Genomic DNA, 18,217 nt, shown 5'->3' with positions numbered 1-18,217 from the left:
TGTCTCTGTACATCTACTGCACAGTTCTGCTGAACCCGGGTTTCTGATGCTGGTAACACTATCTCTAATGCTGACAGACATCCACGGGGAAAAGCTGGTCGTTTCCTAACATCAGCAAAAAACCAATTATTACAAAGAGCTGAAATCCAGCAGAGACGAGGGAAAAGGCGCTCAGCTCCTGTCCCCGCTCCCGCTGGGGGTTGAGCGGGGTGGGAAGGGGCTCTGCGAGGACACAGGTGGCACCAGGGCAGAGTCACTGGCACCAACAGCATCGGGACCAACCTCTACCAGGAGGACTGGGGGAAATAACGGACCGATCCCTGGGAAATCACCAACAATCAGCAATCAGGAATGCTTACAGACGAAAGCGGTTGCTGGTGCAAGCTGAGGATGCTCCAGAAGCTCTAGCTGTGTTTGCTGGCTCCCACCCAAGGGGAACAACCACGATAATCAAAGAAGGAGCAGAGAGAAACGCCCGGCTATCTGCAGAGAGCAGCGATTTTTCATCTGCGCGGGGATGAAGCGAGTTTCGAAAGCACACATCATTTTCCCATTTCACCGAGCCGGAGTCTCTTCTCAACGCTGCCTGAGCAGAGATAACACGAGGGTACGGATGGCAGCTGAAACAACAGCTGTAATGATAGGATCTAAGGCAGCCCGAGTATTTCCAGCCTCTGAACTAAATTAACAGGAAAGGATTGACACTTATGGCTCCCCATCCAGGGAGCTGAAGAAAACTTTAGTAGATGTCAAGGAATCCACATAGGCTCATCCCTAAAGCATGCAGAGAACTGAATTATCTGATAAAAACCCCATACACTTCCCAGTCACATGAAATCTCATTTAATTTTCAAATCATTCAGTCTCCAGAACCAGGATAAAACCTACTTTACAGGCACAGCCTATTTTTTTAATGACTATGAGGGCCGTGGCACCCCTGTACTTTCCATCGCAGTCTGGAGGAGCTTCGTGAACGAGTCAATTAAAACACACGAGTTCCTACAAGACCTCATAAACCCTTCAAATCACTGACGAGCGGAAGAACCCCTGAGGTCCATAAAAAGAATTACCCCAAATAACAAACAGAGAGCTGGTTTTGAAGTCAGTGATCCTAGTGATTAACAGCTCTGATGACTTCCATTAGCGTTGACTTGACTCCTCCAGTCTCCAACAACAAACCGTTAATAAGAGTAATTTTTGCTTAAGCAGGAGCTAATTGAATACAGCACGTGCAAATCTATAGGGCACCTCCTTTTCCTACCGTGGGAGTGCCCGATGCAGCTGTAGCGCTGAGAAATTAAGTTGACGCTAACTACAAGCCCTGCGTTGGGCAAAGCCAGCAGACACCGAGGGAGGGAAAGCCTCGCTGCGCTGCCAAAGCTTTGATCGCTTGGCTAAGAGTAGCTGGCACGGGGCTGGAGAGATGTGTAATGGAGTTAAATAGAGACATGGGATAAGCACCAAAGCGGAAGCGGAGCTATCTCTAGGAAGAGAAGACGGTGCGGGAGCACGGGACCTCGCGAGTTCCTGGGAAGAGCCTGGGGCAGATGGAGGTTGTCTGGGGAAAGGCTGTCTCATTGATTTAAGGGATGCACGCGCGTGCCCTCCTGAATCAGAGCCCAATGAATCACATTCATACAGGGAAGCATCAAATTAGAAACTTCACCACAAAGAGAAGTCAGGCTGTACGGTTGGAGTAAAGCAGCCGGGGTGCAGGTTTAAGGGGTTACAGCACTGGGCTGCATCAGTGTGGGATGCAGAGAACCGCCGGTGCAGCACCAGCACCAGCCTGGATGCGGGACAGGTCTTTGCATCGCAGGAAACGATTCAAGAGAGCTGCAAGAGAGACCAAAAATACTTCACAAAAAAAGGATTCCCTTCCTTCCTGACCTGGAGGCCTGACACAAATCCACGCACATGAAAGATGGCAAAATTTAGATGTCCTGGATCAACCTGAGATGGAGCCACGGAGGTTGGAGAGGACACGGTGTTGCCTGCGACCGCCTCACGCTGCCAGACAAGGGCGAGCCGGGCAGCACGCACCCTGCGAGCTGCAGCACATCCCCGGGTCCTCTGCAGCCTCCGCGGGAGGCGAATGACCACTTGGCAAGATCTCATTTTGGCACACAGGGATGTCAAAGGAGCAGCCTGACAAATCTGCAGCTGCCCTCCACCCCTCCTACGGCCAGCAGCAAAACATCCAACTTGGTTTGAAAACGGTGGAGATTAGGCTGCTCTTGACCACCAAAGTCCTGGGAGCAAAGTACTTCTGATCCCCAAGACGCCCTTAATTCTCGTGGCGGCACTCACAAGCGGATCCAAACCTGCTGTCCTCCAGCCTGCCCAGGACTTTGGACACCAGCACAGACTCAAAGCACCCCAAGACCGGGGGCACCAGCCTGTCAAATCCCCACTGCCCAGCTCCGTTACACCACTTCTCCATGGAGCAATCAAATTTTCCTCCCACGTGGAGAAATCAATCAGTGGGTATCACGACAGCTAGTAATTTTCAGTTACCCTCTTCCCTGCACACTGTATTCAGGCCGAAGCAGAGGCACATAAATGCCATCTGGGTGAGTATTATTAATACTTGAACCTGGAGCCTAATGGTTCCTCCACGCCGGCAGGTTTCCTAACCCCTCACCTCCCCCTCTCAATCATCCTGGATACCTGAAAATTTCACGTCCTCTGACGCTGATTAAGACGACTCCCATGTTCTCCAGCCTCGACTGTTTACATAAATAGACATTTTAATGCATTTTGCCAGCAAGCTTTCCTTTGACGCTTTGGCACAGATGGTTGATATTTCCATGCCGCAGCAGCTATTAAATCGTAACGTTACCAGTGACAACTTTACATCATCTGTACCCTGTAGGCTCCGGGCCCCTGCAGCGGGATGCACTGGGAATTGAGCTCGAGATACTACCATGGGCTTAGGCTGCTGCTGCCTTCTGCAGATGGAGTTTGCACACCTTGGTTTGGGGCACTGCTGCTTTGTGGATTCCTACGAGGCGTTGCGTAGCTGGGGGTACTGCACCCATTGTTCTCCTGCGAGGGGGATGTCAACCATCGCCTCTTCCCACTTCCTTGAAGAACTGCCTCCCACAGATGATGAGCTTTTCTCCTTGGGTACTGTCCCAGAGAGTCACTCACCCTTGACGTCTCTCCAATTTGCTTTTAAAAATTAACAAAAGGTTCTCTACAGGTCTGAACCAATTTCCTCTTCCTTCTTTCAGAGAGACCAGAGTTTTGGATCAGTCTAGATCCAAGTCCCCACAAGCTCCAGCCATGGATTTGAACTGACTGCAGCTTTGGGGAGGCCAACGCAGGACTCTCCAGTCTCCTTCTTGTTATGTTAACAATGGCAAAACACCGCAGAGACGGCGGCTGAAACTCAAGCGCTATTTAAACAAATGAATATGTAGGGTATAGTTCATACAATGCGAGTTCAGACAAGGAAAATCGGAACAGCCAGGCAGCTCAATGCGAACCAGATTTTAAAAACAAAAACAAAACCCCAAAGCCCTTCCTCAAGGAAGCCCTTGCTGAATTCTTTCCCCTGCTGAGGAGTCCAACATCACGCCTTGTACTAAAGCCTTTGCATTTCACTCCAAGGAAGGATTTGGAGAAGTGAAGAAAAGAAGGAAAAAAAAAAAAAAAGAAAAAAAAAGCAGCACATTATGGAACACAGTCTGGCTCGCAGCCAGGGCGGGGGGGAAAGCAGCACAGGAACCCTCTGGTTTAGCAGCACATTTTACTCCTGCTCTGTGGCAGAACAAGCTTTTGCAAAGCCCCAGCCGTTTGAACCCGCAGCGCTGCGGAGTCTCAGCTTCCCTAAGGCGAATCAGTCAATTGGTTCAACGGTGTATTTAAAATCCCCCAGAGTCTACCTTTAAATCACCTTTATATTCCTCTTCCCAAAGCTAATAGTTTCTACCTGCATTTTGCTTCATCTCCGTAGAAAAACAAGCTATTTAGCAGTCACATTAATAATCCGCAGCAATCTGGTTGTCATTTCCCTGATGGAAAATTTCACACTGCTGCCCAGCAGCCGCGACGTGGTGAGTGCTATGTGCACCTCCAACCGCTCCGCTTTCCTCCCACTGAACCCAGCAGTCGTGAGAAAGGCAAGAGTCAGAGCTGGACCAGAGGGGAGGATGGGCAGAAAACGCCGAGTTAAGCCCGGTCAGGTGTACCTACGGCTCATGCACGTGCAGGAACCACGTGGAAGCAACCTGATGCTCAGCGAGAAAGTCAGCAAGCGCATGTCAGAAGGAGCTTGGAGGAAACACAGCTCCTGAACCCCCGGCCATGCCATAGCAAAATATTTGTTGACAATGACTTCACTGTGGAAGGTGGTTTATGGAGAGGAGCTTTGGGATGGAATGTCCTAAGGTAGGAGGGGAGCTCCTGGGGACATGAACTACCCCTGGCCACGGGTGCTCAGTCTGGCCAGGCTGACTGATGGGTGAATGGAAATAAAGAGCAAGAGGTGGGGGACAGTGTTTTCAACAGACTCCAAATTTCCACTCATTTTGATGTGCCTTTCATCCTAAATATGTCAACCTGGCCTTCTTTGGTTAAGCGAGTGACTGAAAGACTGTTACAGTCTTCTAGGCATCTTCCATGGAGAAAAGCAGGTCTTTCCAGGATGCCTGTCCCAAGGTGAGATGAAAAGCCTCCAGAGGAACATACTTCCCTCCCCTGGCTATAACGAGGACCTCAGCTGACCAGCTCATGTTCTGAAGTCCAGGATGCTCTGGTGGTCCCAGAGCTGCTGAATCCCACCCAACACTGCTGGGGATAGATGGGAGGGCAGAAGCCTTCCTCCTCTCAGAGTAACCACCAGCCCATCCTTCCCCTCACACAGTAGCTTCTAGCGCGTCCTCTCCCCGCTGGCAAGGTGCTGGTAAACAATACAAGGCTTTTGACATGGCACCATAAAACAAGTCCTGAAAGTATTTATCCTAATATAGCCCGGTGTGCCCAGGGTGGCCTCATGTGAAAAGCCCAAGAAGTAAATATTCATTAAATAAGCAGAGAGCTTAATATAGAAAGTCATGGAGTCAAGTACTCTTCAAGCCCCCTCACATCTTTGCAAACATCAGCCAATGAAGATAAATTTGGCGTGGTTGATCATTTGGACTCTTAGGAAAGGCTCTTCTAAAGGAAAAAAAAAAAAAATCACACGTTTCAGTGTTTATAATCTCTGCAAAAAGGCCTGGTCCAGCATTTCTCCCCTCTAATTCCTGCTCTCACAACTGCCAGATTATGAAACTGCAGACTATAAGCCTCCCGAGTTTACAGAAAAACACCTCTCTGCTCTCTGCCACCACTTTGAGCAGATGAACTAATAAAAACAAGCTCCGCTATTCACTCCAAATGCCTGGGAGAAAGGAATCTGGAACAGTAGTAGCTTCAAAATACCGTCAAAGAAAGCAACCACCCACAGCGTCTGGAGTGCCCCCGCGCTTATCGGCTCCCTTCACCTTGTTACCCAAACACCACCACAAAAATCAGCCTCTTCCCATCCAGCTGCCCGCTGGGATGCACTGGGATGCCAACTCCCCCGAGCCAAAGACTTAAGGAGCTGTGTTGCCTTTAGGGTGTTTGACGATGGGAGCTTGCTCGGCCACCCATCCCCGGTGGGATGGTCACCCTGGTACAGGCACGGTGGGAGCCAACACCAGCATCTCCCAGAGATGCTCCTGATAAAGAGCAACCAGGTTTGACAATCCGCCCCTTGGACAGTGGCAGCAAAGACACGGCGAATCTGCTTTCATCTCTCAGCCAAAGGAGGAATATAACTGTTTATCGGTTTCCTGAGCCACCTCCCCCCTCCAGGTTCTTAGGAGATGATCTTCCCGGTATTATTAAATAAAGGTGGAGTCACTCAAGCTTCCCCACAGAGCTCCCACCAAGGGCAGCACACAAAGGTGAGACCTGCGGGACTTCAGAGCGCATCGCTGTTTAATGTGTACTGAAAACAAGGGTTAGCCAGCCAGAGCGCATCAGGGCGTCAGGGAGAAGGCGCTGGCTGGAAGGGACACATTTAGCACAGCCGTGTCGCCCTGGCGTTCGGTCGTTGAGGCATTAATGCCACGGGAGGACACGGGAATTTGAAGCCCATCTGCAGCCATCACCACTGCCACTGGGAGCTGTGGGAGAAACACCTCTGCATGCAACTGCGAGTGACTCTGCAAACACAGCCCGTGCCAGGGAGGGAGAAAAGTAAACAGCCACGACTGGAGACCGAGGGAGTTCCCAGCAAAGGCTGGTGCTGGGACAGGGGTGGCCGTGTCTGTCGGGGAGCGGAGAGGTCTGGCATCCCGGGAGAAGCACCATGCTGGGCTGGCCACTGGGAGCCCTCAAGCATCGGAGGGGTCTATAACAAGGTTTTGCAGCATCTCAGCATCCCCACTAATAAACTCTTCCCCCCAAATCCAAACGAAGCATACCCCTGCAGCCCCGAGCTATCCCATGCCTGCGGCAGGACTGAGGGCACCACGCAGCAGCCACAACACCTACGTGAGACCAGACCGTGCAAAAGCCTCTCTAAAAGCAGAGCTCTTGTCATCCTTATGGAGACATTTCAAGAGGAACGTGGCAACTTCTCTTCTTAATGACTATATATAGGGAAAAAGCTCTGCTAGGTGACAAGTGTGCGAGAGGCTGGAGCAGAGGCAGCCTCTTGCCTGCAAGGACTCAGATAATCGAGCGGAGGAATAGCCAGCGACGAGTCTATTTTGGACTCAGCGTGCTGCTGCTAGAGCGTTCACCGGGGAGGCAAAGGCATTTGTTACCTCCTCTCCAGGGACTGCAAATTCAATAGACTTCCCCGCCAGCAGCTGCACCGACCCCGGAGCCCGCAGCCGCCGGCAGCGCCGCTAGCACTGGCACAAACCCAGCGGCCAACGGCTGCTCCCTCTCCTTAGCCCCGTTGCCGCAGAAACCAGCAACGTGTGGGGCTGCTTACGTGACGGTGGTCTCGGCACGGTGCTGAGCATCCCTGGCAGGGCTGGGATGCAGGAGTTCACACAGCCCAGTACCAGCCAGAGCGATGGCCACCTACAAGCTGGAAGCAGGCTCAGAGGAGAAAAATCAGCTCTGCTCCGTCTTGGGACACTTCCTACGGCACCCCAATGCCTCTTGCCCCAAACCATCCCACCGGTGGCTGAATTCGGACCCATACCACCACCCGCATCCCAGCTGCACCGGGCCAGCACTCACCTGCTCGTGGTACTCAATTCCCATGCTGAGCGTGTTGATGAGAATGGCCACCATGATCCCACGGCCAAAATATTTGCTGTCCACGATTTTCCGGAAGGTCTCGCACACCACGTGCCAGAAGGCCAGTACCCGGCTCGCTCTCCTGGCCCGGGCTCTGCCCCGCTGCGGGTCCCGCTGGTCGCTGTAGTGGGCGTCCTGCGTGAACTCGTAGACCCCCTCGCTGTCCGAGTCGGCCGTCTCGTTGTCCGTCAGCTCGGCCTCGTTCGCCAGCGCCTTGAGGCAGTAAGGGCAGCTCTCGGGGTTGCAGGAGCCGGCGTCCAGCTTGGCGCAGGGGCTGGAGATCTTGCAGGAGCTTTGGCAGGGACCTGAAAGGGCAGCGGGGCAGGGCAGCCCGTCAGCCGGGACAGGGGGGCTGCGGGCAGCGATGGGAGCAACCGCCTGGCCCCGTTAGCACCCACGAGCTGTTGCCATTGACACGACAGGCGTTTCCTAAGGGGAAATGTGCTCCTGATGGGTGAAAGAGCTCTCGGCACAACCTGGGCTCCCCCGGTGCCTTCTCCCCAGTTACAAAGCCTTCTTTGCTGCCCGCAGGCAGACACTGCCCAGGGCCCCTAGCCCACCTCACTATGCCACTGGCCATTCTGGCTAGGAGAAAGCAATCGGCTCCCCCGGCCCTGGCAGGCCCCGGGCTGTAATTATCGGGAGCGCTGCTGCCAGCGGCCTCCTTTCCTGCTCCCGCTGTTTGCTGATGCTCCGAAATCACCAGCTTCCCCCCTCCACGCGCTGCCCTCAGCACAGCAGCTGCCAGGTGGCTCCCGGGTGACAATACCAGCGGGATATTCCCTAAAAATCCCACCAGCTGGCTGCAAGGGGAGAGGCTATCCGCAAAGCACCCTCCTGACTCACGCACAGCAGCGTGCAGCGGCACGAACAAAAACCCAGTGCTAAACCAACTGAGAGGCCAGCTCTGTGTATTTAGTCCCTGGGCAGCTCTGGGGCTGGACTTGGTCTTTTCCCTGCACAGCTCCTGGTTGGAAAGGTTGATGCCACCGCGATGAGGTGGGAAAGGCATTGACCGCCTGGGAAAGCTTGGCCAGAAACGCTTCTTGGAGGCTGAGAGGGTTTGGACCAGACTGGCCCGAGCTCCCAAACCTCAAGATGTGGAGGGGGGAAAGAGCATCTTACAGTGAAAGTATCGAACCCCCGACCCAGGAAAGCTGCATTCGGCATCTGGCAGCGTTAGGGGCTTCCTGAGCAAATCACAGATATGTTTAATACTCGGCATCTGCGATTGCCACTGAGCACTCATGCCAAGCAGACACTCGATCTCCCTGAGCCTCGCGTCCCGTGGGGAGCAGAGCTACGCAGTGCTCAGGGATGTGCTGGGACTCAGATCTGGAAGGTGTCCATCCCAAGCTCTGCAGCAAGTGAGGGGCAACCCCTGCATTCCAGCGAGGAAGGGCCGTGGCCATTTGGAAGCGGCCAGGCTGGGCTCCAGCTCTGCTCAGTGTCACAGAGCCCAGTTCTGGCTGATTTGGGGAGTGCGGGGGTTTGGGGAGCGTGCCCTGTAACTGCAGAATAAACTGGTTTGGGGGGAGACGGGGATGGGAAAGAAAGTGGTCTCACTGAAAACATTCACCTCCCTTGGATTCTCGCAAGTATGAAGTCTGGGAGGTTGAAACCTCTCTCCTGATTTTGGCTATAAGACGCATTAGGTAGGTCAGAAGATTCATGTTGGACTCACCTGGAAAGCCATCGCCTTTCTCCGTAACGTGGACTGAAAAGAACCCTGCAAAGATTCCAAAAGAGAAAGAAATTAGGTCGTAGCTTGTATATCTGCAAGGCAACCCCAAGACCGAGGTCCAGCCCCAGGCTCACCCGTGCTCTGCGTCTCCAGCAGCTTGTGCATGGTGCTGTACGGCCCGGGCGGGATGTTGAGGCTTGTCAAGGTGCTGCTCCCGGCACCGCCCGCCGCCTCCCCCAGGTTCTTCTCTTTCAGCATCTCATGGGAGGTACTGGAGTGCACCGTGGGGTACACCTTGGTGCCCACAATGTTCTTGGGGATCCCCTCTGGGCTCGGCAAGCCGAGGCCCGCCTGCGGGAGGGATGAGCGGCAGCGCACCGGCTCGAAGTGGCAGTCAGCGTGGTAGATGCTGTGGACGGACTCGGTGTTGCTGGGAGTGGCGCTGGGGGCCCCGTGGGGGTTCGGTGTCGAGGGAGGGAGCATCAGCCGGTTGGTCCCGTTGTGGAGCGAGCTGGTCTCCACATCGCTGATCTCCGGGCTGGCGCGGGGTGCCCGCAAGTTCCCATTGCCCAGGTGATAGTGGTGGTGGTGGTGGTGATGGTGGTGGATGAGGTGGTGCACAGAGGACCTCTTCCTGCTCCGGCGCTTCCCGGTGTGCCGGTCGGCCCCTGCCTTGCTTGCAGGGCTGGTGAGGAAGCCCATCCTCACGCCTGCCACACGGTAGACCTCCACGAGCTGCTTGCTGCCTTTACGGGCAATGTAAACCAGATACTTGAGGAGTTCATCATAGCAGCTGCCCGGCTCCGAAAAGCTGGCGAGGGTGCTGGCGTTGGACAGGTAGCGTACCCGCTGCTCCTTCATCAGCTGGCTCTCGCGCTGCTTGGTCTCGGAGAACTGCGTTGCTATCACCACCAGGCAGAGGTTGATCATGAAGAAGGAGCCCACCTAAAGGGACGGGAGCCATCAGCCACCTCGGGGTGACCATGCCCTGCCTCGCTCCACACTCCGGTGCGAGGAGCGGGGGCCAAACCCCAGCCAGCCCCATCCCCTGCGTCCCCAGCAGGGACCACCGGCCGGGACCGCGGAGGGGCTGACTCACCCCCCGAGCCCTCACCCCAGGGACTCCCACGCCAGCGCTCCACAGAGGACGTCAGAGATCAAAGACGAGAGAAGATTATTTTGACAAAAAGCTTTTGCTCTTTTAAGATGGTGTTTTTCGCTCTCCGCAGACAGCGGTTGTAATTATCACAATTAGTGGCATTACGATGAATGCACTGAGCCTTCCTGATAGGAGCGTTTTTTCTGGCAGTGTGTGGGCAGCTTGTGAGCAGATCCCTTTCCCCTGCTAACGGGATTTGCGGGTGACTGTTACGCAAGGGCATCAGCAGTCTGTACCCACAGCCTGGAGATTTTATTTCCAACCCGGGTTTCATGAGGTTCTGCCTTCTGCAGAGCCCAGCGTGGATCACAGAGAATTACTGACGTGCTAACGGGCTATCACACACTGCTAACGTTACTCGCACGGCATCTGGAAAAGTACTGCTTGCCCTTCCTCTCCATCATTTTGGAGATGCTGAGAGTAAGGGGTTGTTTCTTTTTTGGGCAAGCTAATAGATGAACTAGAAAAAGCATCATGGGCTAAACGACCTCCTACCTTCTCATCAGGGTTTGAGTCCTGGTTTGAAGATGAGCAGAAATCCCCACAATGGCCTAATGGACAACGTGCAGCTATTTTGCTGGACTTAGTCCAATTAGGCAGCAAGAAAGGGACTCATCTCACTTATCTCAGCTACATCTGAGTGAGGCACCTAATGATCCTTTAGAGTCAAGAGAGAAATAGGCACATCAAGTCTGCAATGCATCTAATTTATTTTGGATGTCTACCTTCGGAGGAGATGAATCACCCCCTTAAAGCACCTATTTTTCTCCCTTGACGATAAAGGGAGTCTAGACAACGAGCTCAGCCAGTCACGGTAGACAATTCTGCTTGCATAGATGAAGCCCATCATGGAGCCCACCCCACAGAAACTCTTTGTTGGCTCCTTTGTGGGTGGTCTCAGATGATGCTGTGAAGCGTGGGTGGGCTGTGGGCAGTCATCTCTTCCCGCCTTTCTTAATGTGCTCTCTGAAGTTTGGGACTGTTTTCCTGAAATGTCCTGTCTCTGCACCAAGGACCCAGCCAGCTGGGTTCTTCCATACGAGAGGATTTCTGGGCAGCCTCCTCCCCCTTCCAGAGTGCAAAACCCACCCAGGGGAAATTTGCACACTTAAATTCAAGGTGGTAATTAAGAGAGAGGACCTGGGAGCACAAGGAGGGAAGTAGTAGATGCAGCAGCAACAGAAGTGTATCTACCATGGCTTAAGCACATCTTTCTTTCCCCTTCATTCACGTTTTCAGCAAAATGCAGCTGCAATACAATGCTATACTGAAGCTGCGTGTCTTACAGCACGCTGGTTTCTACCTCAGCTTTCATATTATCTGTATTATCTACCCTGTTCCTCTGGGTCACTCCACTCTGCCCTCTCCAAATGCCAGGAGGTCCCCCATGTTCCCCTAAGGCCACTCACAATGATCAGGAGGATGAAGTAGATGAAGTTGTAGAAGGAGTGTGCATCCATGACAAAGTACATGATGTCCACCCACCCTTCCAGTGTGATGACCTGGAGGAGACAGGAAGGGAAAACAAACAAGTCAAGGCTCAGTTACACCACCAAGTGCACAAGCAACCCTTCTCCTGGCTGGGTCATTTCTGACACCCCATAGCTGGTCTTGGTGCAGCACAAAACACTGAGGAGCCAAATCCTGCTCCCACCAATGCCAATAGCCACGTTGCCAGCTGCCCAGGCTGCATCCAGCCCTTGATCTACAGCCCACCACAGCATTTTACAGAGGGAAGAGAAGTCTCTAGGCTCTGCTCCACGTCAGGACGGTCTCACTGAGCACACACAGGGTTTGGAGACTCGGGTTTTGTCTATGCACATGAGATGGAGACATCTTCAAAGCAGGCATGAAATTGTATCCCTGACGTTTCAAGCATCCATGCACTACTATATAAGTGCTTGCTGGTACAAAATAGCCCCCAGGAGTGTGATGACACAGCTCCTGGGAACACGTTGGGCAGCATGAGTGGCTGTTCGCCCACCTGGTAACAGTTTGCAGACAGGGCTCACCTGAAATATCGCGATCCAGGCGTAGCCGATGTTATCGAAGTTGATGGCTCCCTTGAAGGGGTTGTGCTCCCCGGCGGAGCAGTTGGTGTAGTACTGGTTCCAATTGACACAGGATGTGTTGGTGGTGTCATTGTAGGAATAATAATCCAGGGTGCACTCCAGACCCTCTTCCCTCCGCGTTGGGATACTTCGGCAGTAGCGCATCCCATTCTCCCGGGGCTGGGAGCAGATGAAAGGGTTCTCATCTTCGTTCTCTGTCTGGTAGTATCGCTCCAAATCCACCGTGTAAGGGCTGAAAGAATCCAGACAGGGGGTTTGCACACCGACCGCGGGCAACCTGGCAAGGTAACAACTGTAACAGCAAAGTCTGACATCTGTTTTTCTGGATCTCAAAGCTTTTTTTTTTTTAAAAAAGGGATCCATTTGGACTTTCTGCAGCCCCACCGGGTGAGATGATGCCCCTAACTGGGTTTTCGGAAACAGAGACAGAGCACTCGACCACTCAGTAACCCCTCTGATGACATTAATAAGAGTCACTCCATCTGCAAGCGCTCTGGCTTTGACTTTAGGGGACCAAGAGCAGGATTCAGCCCAGCAGGGCTTCTCTGACATGTCTTTGCTGCAGTAAGGTGGAAATCACTCAGTTTTAAGCTCCTGTATCTCCTGCCCTCCTGGAGATGTTGAGAATGGCTTGGGGAGAGGCTACGTACAAGGACCTCCCAAGCTTCCTAAAAACCAAACACAGGGCCTTCATCTGCATTTCACAGTGCCTGTTCAGCCCACAGATAAGCTCCAAATTCCCTCTGAGGGTGGCTTTACCACAGCAAACCAGGCGAAAACACCCTTCAGGGAGATGAAACAACCCATGGCCAGCCAGAAACTGGCTTCTCGCTCTGCACACAGCTATCTCCTTAATGCTGCCAGGATTCCCACTAAAGCTTGCAAAGATATTTTTAAGCCTAGTTCAGCCTGGTTAATTCCTGCGGAATTGCCTTTAATACCCTCCAAAGCTTATCTAAACCCCTGGAATTCTGGCTCAACTAAACAGCACCCAAACCTGTGGCTCTATTGGATTTACTCAGTGGTGAAGCAGTCCCCCTGCTCTGCTGCCATTTACTTAACAGGGACGTGCCCCAGTAATGACTGTCCCAACTGCCCTTTGAGGGCACGACCTACAAGAGGGGTGGCAGCTGACTAGAAGATGCGTGGGAGAGGATAAAAGGTGCATCATGCCAGCGCCGGACCCAGGAGCCAGACCAGCCACAGCCCCTCAAAGTGCTCAAGGCCAGGTTGGATGGGGTTTTGAGCAACCTAACCTAGTGGAAGGTGTCCTGGTGTTCCAGGTTGGAATTAGATGACCTTCAAGGTCCTTTCCAACTCTAACCATTCTATGATTCCATGATCCTGCTGTGTGCAAGCGAGAGGTTCTGGGTGTGCAGGACTTCTCCATCCAGGTGTGGATGTAGCCACATCAACTTTTGGAATGATATTTGATATTTGGAAGCGAACCACAGCAAGGTGACAGGGTTTGGGAGGCTTTTGTTTTGCAGCTGATAACCGCTAATAACAAGAGAGAAGCCTGTCAGGTTGGCACCTTCCTCTGGTTCTGGGCTCACGGCACTATTTGCAGCGCGGTTGCCATATGGGAAGATAACCAGATAACCCAGCACCTGCCTGGAGGGCCGGAGCTCAGCAGAGCAGCCATCAAGGGCTTGCTGTCACCGGCCCTTCTCCTGGCATTTGAAGGGAGGGAGGTGGTGGAAAAAAGCAGGTAGGAAGGAGAACAGGTGTGGAAATCCTGCTTTGAAAGAGGCTGACAGCTACCGGAACAGAGGGTTATTTGTTCCAACATTCACTGTTCAAACATTCTTACATCTGGCACACTGGCTGGCCAGGAAACTGGGTGCTACAAAACCCATTTGATGACAATAACCCTCTTGGCCTTAAAATCCAGGGACACGTGAAAAACAGCACTTTGGGACAGGGACTATCTCTTGCTCTGCGACTGAAAAGGATTTAGCATCCTGAAATGTATGGTAGCTCCATCAGCACTTCCTGGGACTTAGGTGGGACTACAAATGCCCTACTGAGAAACACCACCAGCTGCTGAACGGGATTCAGACCTCAACATCTTGACAAATGCAGAAAAAGTCACACGTTGATGATATACTGAATTTAGAAAGCCAGAACTCTAACGCTCGGGATTTTTTTGGAGGCTCTTGTCAATCAGAGAGGTTCCCAAGTGCCAGCTGAGGGTTAAGGACAGCCCTGCAGGACTCAAATGGCAAATTGTCACAGGTCACTCTGTTCCGGCCGTGCGTATCTGGGCAGGAGTTGTGGTGGCATTTAGGAGCAGGGAGCATTTACAGAAGACCAGGAGGATCATGGAGGATATCCTTGTCTCCTGGAGGAACAGACTCGCCCAAGGTGGAGAGACACTTCTGCTGCCTGCGCAGACTCACATGCTGAAGTTCTCGGGGAGGAAGCAGCGGTTCCTGAGCAAACCTGCCCACAGCTGGACTCCCACGATGCCAAAGATGAAGAAGACAAAGAAGCAGAGGAGGAGGACGTTCCCCAGCATAGGCAGCGTGTCCAGAAGAAGTGTCACCAGGATACGCATACCTGAGGAGAAGAGGAAGAGCTCAGGGAAGAAGAAAAGTCCACACTGATTTTTGTTATTCCAGCTATGTCCTTCCTGACCTTTTCCTTTCCATCCATAATTCTCCTTCCACTGACAGCCGCTGCCTTCCCATCTGCTGTCCTTGTCACCCACACACGGTTTGCAAACACCTGCAGCTCCCCAGTCCCCCCTGGCTTCCCCCCAAAACCCCTGGGATACCCCCTTCATCCGTGCCCTGCTCCTGGGCGCACAACCTACCTTCCCTTCTCCTCTCCCTCCCTTCGCTCCTCATCTCAAGTCCTCTTCTCCACCTAAAGTTTTCTAGCAATTATAGGTCTCCTTTCTTCCCTGAGACCAACTTCTGATGTTCTCCCTCGCTCAGACGTATTTCTTTCCCCGCTCTATATATTAAAATTCCCTTCCCTTCCTAATTCTCCTCATCTACCCTAAATCCCCTCTCTTCCTTAAAATACAGGGCTCTCTCTGGCAGTTAATTCTCACAAGTTCAGGAACAGCCAGTTCTGTAACAAAGACAAATTGATGGTGACTTCAACTTGACATTTACACACAAAAAAATTGATTTCATCTGACGTCTCTGTAATATTCTGCTCATCTCTCACTCTCCTTCTTTCCCCATCTTCTGCATTCTCTCACTCGCTTATATTGATTTTCATTTAAAGAAAGCTTTACTGTTGCACCCTTTACTTTGATACTTCAAGAAGACTTTTTATTTTTTTTTCCTCTCTTCCTGATGCTGTCACCTCCTCTATCAGGGTTTTTCTTCTACTCCTCTGCTGGGGGACAACCACCTTGCATCAACTCCTAATTAACTGAAATGACTTTCTGCGGTTACTGCATTTATCATCATACAAAACTCTTTTTTCTTTTCCCACCTCACATTCCCATCCCATTGTAACTATGTTGCAGAGAAGCCAAGATAAATTACCCGGGATTTCAAAATACATTAAGTGAATTACATCCCCAGTTAGACAGTGGCGGATAAATTCAGCCATCCATCAGTTCAGCAGAGGGGATAAAAAAAAAACATTGCAAACAGGATTCTGAAGCTGCTGTAACGATTGAAACAGCAGCACCAGCAGCAGCGAAGCCAGATAAAGTTCAAGAGTCAGGACCAGAAAAATAAATAGAGCCCAGACACCTCCAGCATCGGCAATCAGAACTGAAGCTGATTAGTTCTCGTCAAGGCATTGGGCTGGTTCAGATAGGGGAGTTCAGACTTGGATTTAATTTGGCTGAAACAATGCTGGATTCGATACCCAGGACCGTAGGACCAGAAAAATGACATTCCGGATGCAGTTAGTTGTCCTTACACTTAACGCACCCGATTCGTAGAGCGTCCGAGAGGGACGGAGCTCAGCGCCTCTCGCAGCGTTCCGGGCTTTGCCCGGCGCGGCGCAGCAGGAGCAGCTCCCTGGGCACTTTGGTGGGGTTTGCGATGGCCAGTGCCTCTCCAAGCACGGGGCTGGACTGCCATCGCCTGCTGCCATGCAGGAGCAGGCAATGCCACCCGTTGCGGTTCAAGGTGGGGTCTCAGATCCTCGTGCACAACCTGATAACCCAGGATGGAATAGCCATCTCCCATCCCACCCAGGCTTGCTCTGGAGGCGTTGGGGATTTTTGATGTACAGGCTGGCTCTGGGGAGCAGAGTGAGAGATGCTCCAACAGGAGGTTCCTCGGCACCTCTCAGGGGGTTGTCTCCAGGCGCAACAAGATTTCCTCACCCCAATTTCTCCAGGGAAGGATGGGGCAGCACAGGGGGGGTGGGAGCAGCGTAACTCAGACCAGACCCCTCTGCCTGTGCTGCCTGGCAAAGGCTGTTGGCTCAGTCCATCCCTATCACCGGCATCCCCTCACCTTAGCAGCCTCTTAAAACCCTCTTCAGATAAGAAAGGAAGGCATCTGAAGACAGTCCCGGATATCTTATTGACTGGTGTCTCATCTCTGATCCCATAGGTGTCAAAAGGAATATTATTTAAGGTAGGAGAGTGCCAGGCACTGGAAACCAGAGACCTCACGCTACCAAGCTTGGGTGAACGCTTGAGCTGCAATGGGAAGCATCTGTGTTTGCTCTTCCATCTTTGGGGCACAGATATGAAGAACTTGGCATCAACTGGGAGGAATAAGAATCCGACTTACTGGGGACCCTGTTAATGGCCCTGAGCGGCCGCAGGACACGGACGGTGCGGACCGCTGAGAAGCTGACGTTCTGCAGGTCCAGGGAGTACTCCAGCATCCTGCGGAAGACACAAATGTGGAGGAATGTCAAGGATCTTCTGGAGAAATGTTAGATTATCAAACATTATAAATCAAACACTATATGCCAACCACTCACAGAGGGACTTGTTACTGCATCTCTCCCATCAGGAAAGTTTGCCAGAGGAATTAATTAAGGGCTGTTTGCGTATCAGAATAAAGTCAATGAGCGAGAACATGATACACCAGCTCACACAGCCACCGATCTTCTCTCTCTCTCATCTGCTTTGGTTCCTGTTTTTGCACAGGTCCAGGGCAGAAGCTTCTGAAAGTCCCTGCACACTCCAGGAGGACAATTTCCTGACACAGCCCTGTTTTTAACAGCAATTGTACAGATACTCTAACGAATCTGGGTTTGCTGTGCTGAGCACCACCAAAACCCTAAAAAGCAGAGGAATGTGCCCTGGTGCAGACCCTCTCCGCAAGGCACAGGAGGAGCGCAGCACGGGACACGGAGCTATGCCAGCTCTACCCAGCAGAGATCATCGCCAGGTGGGACTCAGGCGGACGGGCAAGCACCCAAATCAAAACTGATGACACTTGTAGGTAACAAATGGGGCAAACACGGACCAAGGAACCTCCTGCTGCTCCTACACTGTGCCTGATAGGGTTATTTCACAGCTCAGGACACTGAGGCGCGACCTTCACATGACTTAGTCTGAGGCTGCACTTGAACTGCTGAAAGTCCCTGGGGTGCCCCAGCACCGACTCGCTCTGCTCATGGCACCTTCGCTCAACCACAGTGGGGCCATCAGTCTCGTCACCGCCAGGACTTTGCTCTCCAGACACGGGAAAACACTAGAGCACTACCCAAAAGCATTCGTGAAGACGCAGAGCCAGGCAAAGGCAAGGCAGAGGACCACGAGGCTCCCTGCGCAGCCCGGCTCCCGCTGCCACAGGCACCTGCAGGATATTAATCTCTTACGAAAATTATCAAATTCCATTTAAAGCTAGTTGGGTGGTTGGAGGAAAGCTAGTTGGGTGGTTGGAAGCCTAACTTCCAGCTTGAATTTATTCAGGACAAGCTCATATCCATTTGTTCTTATGCCAGTGCTGCCTTTTAAGTAGCTTCTATAGCTCTTTGTCCCTGGTGTTTACTCACCCGATGTATTTACAGAGGACAAAGCACATCTCCTCTCAGCCTTGATTTTGCAAAGACAAACAAACCACGCTCTTC

General features: G+C 52.4%; 1 protein-coding gene across 1 annotated transcript in view; it reads right to left on the bottom strand.

Annotated features, from left to right (window-relative positions):
• CACNA1G (calcium channel, voltage-dependent, T type, alpha 1G subunit) overlaps nucleotides 1-18,217 on the bottom strand; it is a 102,247-nt gene that overhangs the window by 74,772 nt on the left and 9,258 nt on the right. Inside the window, 7 exon segments of the mRNA XM_009879686.1 lie at nucleotides 7,231-7,595; nucleotides 8,975-9,019; nucleotides 9,109-9,919; nucleotides 11,543-11,635; nucleotides 12,146-12,437; nucleotides 14,608-14,767; nucleotides 16,924-17,021. Coding sequence (XP_009877988.1) covers nucleotides 7,231-7,595; nucleotides 8,975-9,019; nucleotides 9,109-9,919; nucleotides 11,543-11,635; nucleotides 12,146-12,437; nucleotides 14,608-14,767; nucleotides 16,924-17,021 — 1,864 coding nt within the window.

This window comes from Charadrius vociferus, unplaced genomic scaffold (assembly GCF_000708025.1).
Source record: "Charadrius vociferus isolate BGI_N301 unplaced genomic scaffold, ASM70802v2 scaffold260, whole genome shotgun sequence".
Classification (NCBI taxonomy): Eukaryota; Metazoa; Chordata; class Aves; order Charadriiformes; family Charadriidae; genus Charadrius; species Charadrius vociferus.
This window is presented reverse-complemented; position numbering and strand designations above follow the sequence as displayed.